This window comes from Anopheles aquasalis, chromosome 3, assembly GCF_943734665.1.
Source record: "Anopheles aquasalis chromosome 3, idAnoAquaMG_Q_19, whole genome shotgun sequence".
In the NCBI taxonomy this organism is placed as follows: domain Eukaryota; kingdom Metazoa; phylum Arthropoda; class Insecta; order Diptera; family Culicidae; genus Anopheles; species Anopheles aquasalis.
In genome coordinates this window covers 13,652,501-13,657,500 of record NC_064878.1, presented here as the reverse complement: position 1 = coordinate 13,657,500, position 5,000 = coordinate 13,652,501, and the positions used below count along the sequence as shown (strand labels likewise).

The window sequence follows — 5,000 nt, the reverse complement described above, 5'->3', positions numbered from 1 at the left end:
CTGCTACGACGGCCACCTGAAGGTCCGGAACGATCGCGCTCACGACTTCCACCACGTCCACGCTGCTGCTGCTGTTGTTGCGGTCCGCCTGATTGATCCTGTTTCTTTGTATCACTTCGCTCACGGCTGTGATCACGGCGACCACCGGTAGAACGATCCTTGCGGTCTCGCTGCCGATCGTTGTTGTTGCCACTACGATCCGATCGCTTTTCGGCGCTCGGCCCACGCATAACCGCTCGACGATCCGGCAGGTGTTGCTGCTGTTGCTTGGATGTGTTGTTGCCACCTTTTTGTCCACCGATCGAACGATCACCACCATCTGAGCGCTTCCGATTGCTGTTGGACTCGTCAAGTGTGCGGCTTCGGCTACGGGATGAACCACGCCGTCGATCGGAAGATTGCTTTCCACCCCTGCTGTTGTCCTGTGGTGTGTTGTTACCTCTGGGTCCACCCCTCCTGCGCGGTGGTGTCCTCGAACGGGAATCCGGAACCTTGCTACCGAGTCGCTCCTTGACTGAGGCACGGATCGGTGATACACGGCTTTCCACTTTAACGTCCGGTTTGATTTCCACCGATCTTTCTGGCCACTCGTCGTTCACTGGCACCGTGACCTGTGGAGCGAAAAAAGCGAAAGACCATAACCAGTTAACTATCTATGATCAGTGCACTAGGCACAGATGTGAAGTGTAAAGATCAGAATGCTCACCTGGAACCGCTTCAGATCGTCATGCTCTTGCTTCAAAAGCTTACCACCACCATCCAGAGCCGACCGTGGCGACGATTCAAGCGAATCGTTACCACTACCGGCGACTGTATACAGCTTCTGTCGCTCCATACTGATCTTCTTGATCTCGATCGGACGGATCGCATTGATCGCACGGGTAAAGATAGCATTTTCGGCCCGCTTCAGTACCTCGCTCGTAACCTTTCCACCAGCACCTCCACCTTGGGCCAAACTGGCAGCAGTCACTGCCCCCGAAGCGTCGCGGGACGGATCGCTGAACGATGAAGATGCCACTTCCCGTCCCTGTCTCTCATCGGTCGAGTGTATCTGCGCTTCCTCGTCCATTTCCCACTTGGAAAGTTCCGGCATAAACGCGCCACCTTCCTCTTTCGGCTGTTGACCGTGCCCGTCCGGACCACCGATGGTGGTTCCGCCTCCCATTTGCTGGTCACTGTCATCCAGTTCCGGTTCAAAGTCAAGATTCGCGTGCAAATCCAGCACCGAATCGGATCGCTTCAGTAACAGCATATCACCATCGCCACCGTCACTGTCCGGTCGCATCGATTCGGTACTATCGGCAACGGCGGCCATCCCGTGCGGATCGGTAGAAGTCATCATATCATCGTTCGGGTCGAGATTCAACCCACTTTGTTCCTCGAGAAGCTGCTGTTGCTGATCATCACCAAGGTCGTGCTCCTCCGATAACACGGAACGCTCCAGCTGATCCTCTTCATACTTATCCGGAATGTCGGAGTACAGATCGGTGTGATCGTGCCCATCGATCTGCTGCTGTTGCGGTTGCGGCGGCTGAGCATGGCCAGACGGCGCTTGTTTATGCCGGCCCTGCTCGGTGGCATCCTCTTGCTCGCGATCATCAGATTCAGCGGAATCCGAATGTTTCGCTTCCGAGTCATCTTCCTCCTCTCCACCGGTGGCGGCACTCTCGGGACGCTCCTCTTGATTGTCGCCACAGTCCGGCACGAGACGCTGCGTGGCTTCACCGGTTGCACCGTCATCCGTCAACACGGCTGTCTGCGTTCCGGTCACATCCGGTCGAAGCGTCGGTGTTGCCGGTTGCTGCGAACTATCTGGCTCTTCCTCTTCCTTCTCCGGCGCCCGATGCTCCTTCCGATGATCCTTGGAGCGTCGCTCTTTATCCTTTTCCTTTCGCTCTTTTTTGTGCTTCTTTTTCTCCAATTCCTTCTCCTTTTTGCGTTTCTTTTTATCGCGCTCCTTCTTCTTGTCACGCCGATCGTCCTCGCTGGAATCGCGCGTTTTCTTCTTTGCCTGCTCTTGTTTCGACTCCCGGTCTTTATCCTTTTCACGATCGCGTTCCTTCTCTCGCTCCTGTTGTGGCTCTCGCTCCTTCTCACGCTCCTTTTCACGCTGCCTCTCACGGTCCCGCTCCCGTTCACGTTCCTTTTCGCGCTCTTTCTCCTTGCCCCGGTCACGATCACCGGTCCCTTCCTTCTCGCGATGATCACGCTCACGCGGATCCTTCTCCTTGACTTTCTCCTTCTCACGTTCACGATCCCGATCACGTTCACGATCGCGATCTCGTTCGCGATCACGCTCTCGGTCCCGGTCGCGCTCCTTCTCTCGGTCGCGATCCTCGCGACGATTCTGCTGCTGCTGGTGGTGGTGCTGCTGTTGCTGCTGCTCCGAACCGATCCGCTTGTCCTTCCCCTGTCCATCGGAATGATGTTTGCGATCCGGTTTCTCACGCTCCTTATCGTGCTCCTGGCCGGATCGGCCCCGATGACCACCGGCCGATGGTTTCTCACGCCGTTCAACCGACGATTCCGAATGCTTGGAATGGTCCCTTCTCTTAGCCTCGCTGGCGTCTCCTCCTCGGTCATGTTTCGCAACGCTTCGCCCCTTCCGGTCGTCACGAGACCGCGATCGTCCTTGTCGGTGACCATCGCCACCACCACCGGTGCCGGACGATACGCCACGATGGTGCCGCTCAGCATCTCGACCGGCAATGGTTGGCCCCTTTTCATCTCGACTACGCGATCGACCTCGCTGATGATGGGGATACCGGTCGCTATCATCTTGATGATGATGATGATGTTGATCAGGCCAACGATCGGGACCATCTCTACCGTGCTGCTGCTGCTGTTGTTGCTGTTGTGGCAGCAGTGTGTTGGTGGGCGAGGAGTTGCTGGACGCTCGGTGCCGTTCTCCGCTACGCTGCCGCTCCTTACGATCGCCATGCTGATGATGGAATGGTGGCTCACCATCGTAGAACTCCTGCCGTTCACCGCCCGGTCCCGCACCTCCATAGCTGCTGACGCTTCGTTCACGATCGTCCCGCCCGACATATCTGCGCGTAAACCATCGAGTCGAGAGCACAACGAATGGTGATCGCGGAAGGAAAATGAGACCAAAGAGAAAAAGAGAGAGAGAGGAAAAGAGAAGAAAACAAACAAAAAAACAATTAATTAGACAGTAGACGAGGAATACCGTCGTGGTGAACGAAGATCAAACGATCGCCGGAGTCGAAGACAAACCACCGAGGGGGTTAACGCTCCACATTCCGATTTTTCTAAAACCCCGGCGAGGAGATATCCTGGTGATGCAGCTGCTCCAGGCTCGTTTTATCTGTAATCTATTAAGACCTTTTGCCAGAACAAAAAGTATTGCTTCACTGATGCCGATGATGGTGATGATGATGCTGCGGATGTTTGTGCGCCAACCAACTCCTAGACTGATGAATCCGATGACGACCTGTTGATCCACCGATCCTAAAGTGCTGCTGTTGCTGATGCTCTTGGTGCGTCGTCTGCTGCTCCTACTTCCGACTGTTAAGCGCGATATCTTTTAAAACATGTAATTATTACCAACAAAATAGCTGTATTAAATGGAAATTCGCTCGCTCTTGTTACTGGAAACGTTGGCTTTTTATTTGCATCAGCGACTTTTAATGTTCTAATATAGGCGGATGAGACACTTGAAAAACACAACTGCCACAGCATGGCGCAGCGTTTCGATAATAGATATCACAGTCTCTGTTCGCTACTTTATTGGACTGCTTTTATCCAAAGCGATCGTTGAAAGAAGGAACAGCACAGGAGAAATATCAAAACAACACACAATCTCGCGCAAGCTTAATGACAATTCACAGTTGGTTTAAGAGTGAGTTTTCCATTATTTACGGCTTCGAGACGGACACTGTCCTTTCGGAGCGGAGATTGGTTTGCTTCTTCTTCTTCTCTTTGAATGCACATCGTTACTCTTCGACGATTTCGGAAAGCGAATGATCTTCCTGCTCCCCCTCTTGCCATGTCGCCTGTTTAACAATCCAGTGATCACCACGTGATTGATCATACGATTTGCTTCTTCTCTGATATTTTAAGAAAACCATGTACACGGAACCAAAGGGTCACAAAAATCAATAAATATATAACTTAAACAACATGATACACGGTAAGGCGCACAGTGAACTCCTATGAGTCCCATAATTCATAAAATGCATATTAAGTGCGTACCATTCTTTGGCTCATTCATTATAAATTATTTTTAGCATCATTTTCCTTTAGGCTTTACAATTATTTCTATACAGTTCTTAGAACCCCTTTGGGGACGATAGTCATATCACACAATCGTTTAAATACTTCTTTCGCAATGTTATCTTAAAAATGATTGTACTCGATCGTGCTCCCTAGTGGAACACATTGGTGTTTTGTTTCTTTAACTTATCAAAATGTTCCTTAAAAAATCATTTTCTAAAAGTTTATAGGTACTTTAGTTTAGGAAATTTTAGTTATAGGTTTGGTGATTTCTCGCTCTTACGATCGTAATTGCGATATGAATCTCCACAGCTCAGGCGATCCAGTGTTTATCTGTGTATAACAATCCTTCGAAAGTTCCTTTACAACACTTATTCCCTGCCTAACACATCACAGTGATTAATGAAACAAGTTCATAACAGCAGGTACCAAATATCAGTCTTCAGAACAGTCATTGCGAATATGTGTATCTAGTGATTATTCGCTTGATTGTAGAAGATATTATCTTCTCTTGGTTTTGTTTAAGATACTTATAGCTACATTCGAATGAACAGTACTTAATTGTTATTAATTACAGTAAGAAATATTTGTATATATATAAAGATACGTTTTACATATTCCAAATCACAGGTAGGAAAGGGAACTTTCGGTAATGCTTTGAGAGAAGGTTAAACAATATCACCACTACTTGCTGATGGACAACAAGAAGAACTCGCAAACTAAGAAATGGTAATGAAACAATGGCACAATACCTGTTGTTGTTC

The 5,000-nt window shown here is 49.9% G+C and overlaps 1 protein-coding gene across 2 annotated transcripts in view; it reads right to left on the bottom strand.

The window, feature by feature from the left end:
- LOC126579335 (filaggrin-2) overlaps nucleotides 1-5,000 on the bottom strand; it is a 10,154-nt gene that overhangs the window by 701 nt on the left and 4,453 nt on the right. For both annotated transcript variants that reach the window (XM_050242825.1, XM_050242827.1), the window contains 3 exons: nucleotides 4,989-5,000; nucleotides 707-3,050; nucleotides 1-611 (listed from right to left, as the gene is read on the bottom strand). The exon at nucleotides 1-611 is cut by the window's left edge and continues 701 nt beyond it; the exon at nucleotides 4,989-5,000 is cut by the window's right edge and continues 402 nt beyond it. In XM_050242825.1, the coding sequence (XP_050098782.1) occupies nucleotides 1-611; nucleotides 707-3,050; nucleotides 4,989-5,000 (2,967 nt within the window). The remainder of the gene's footprint in view (nucleotides 612-706; nucleotides 3,051-4,988) is intronic.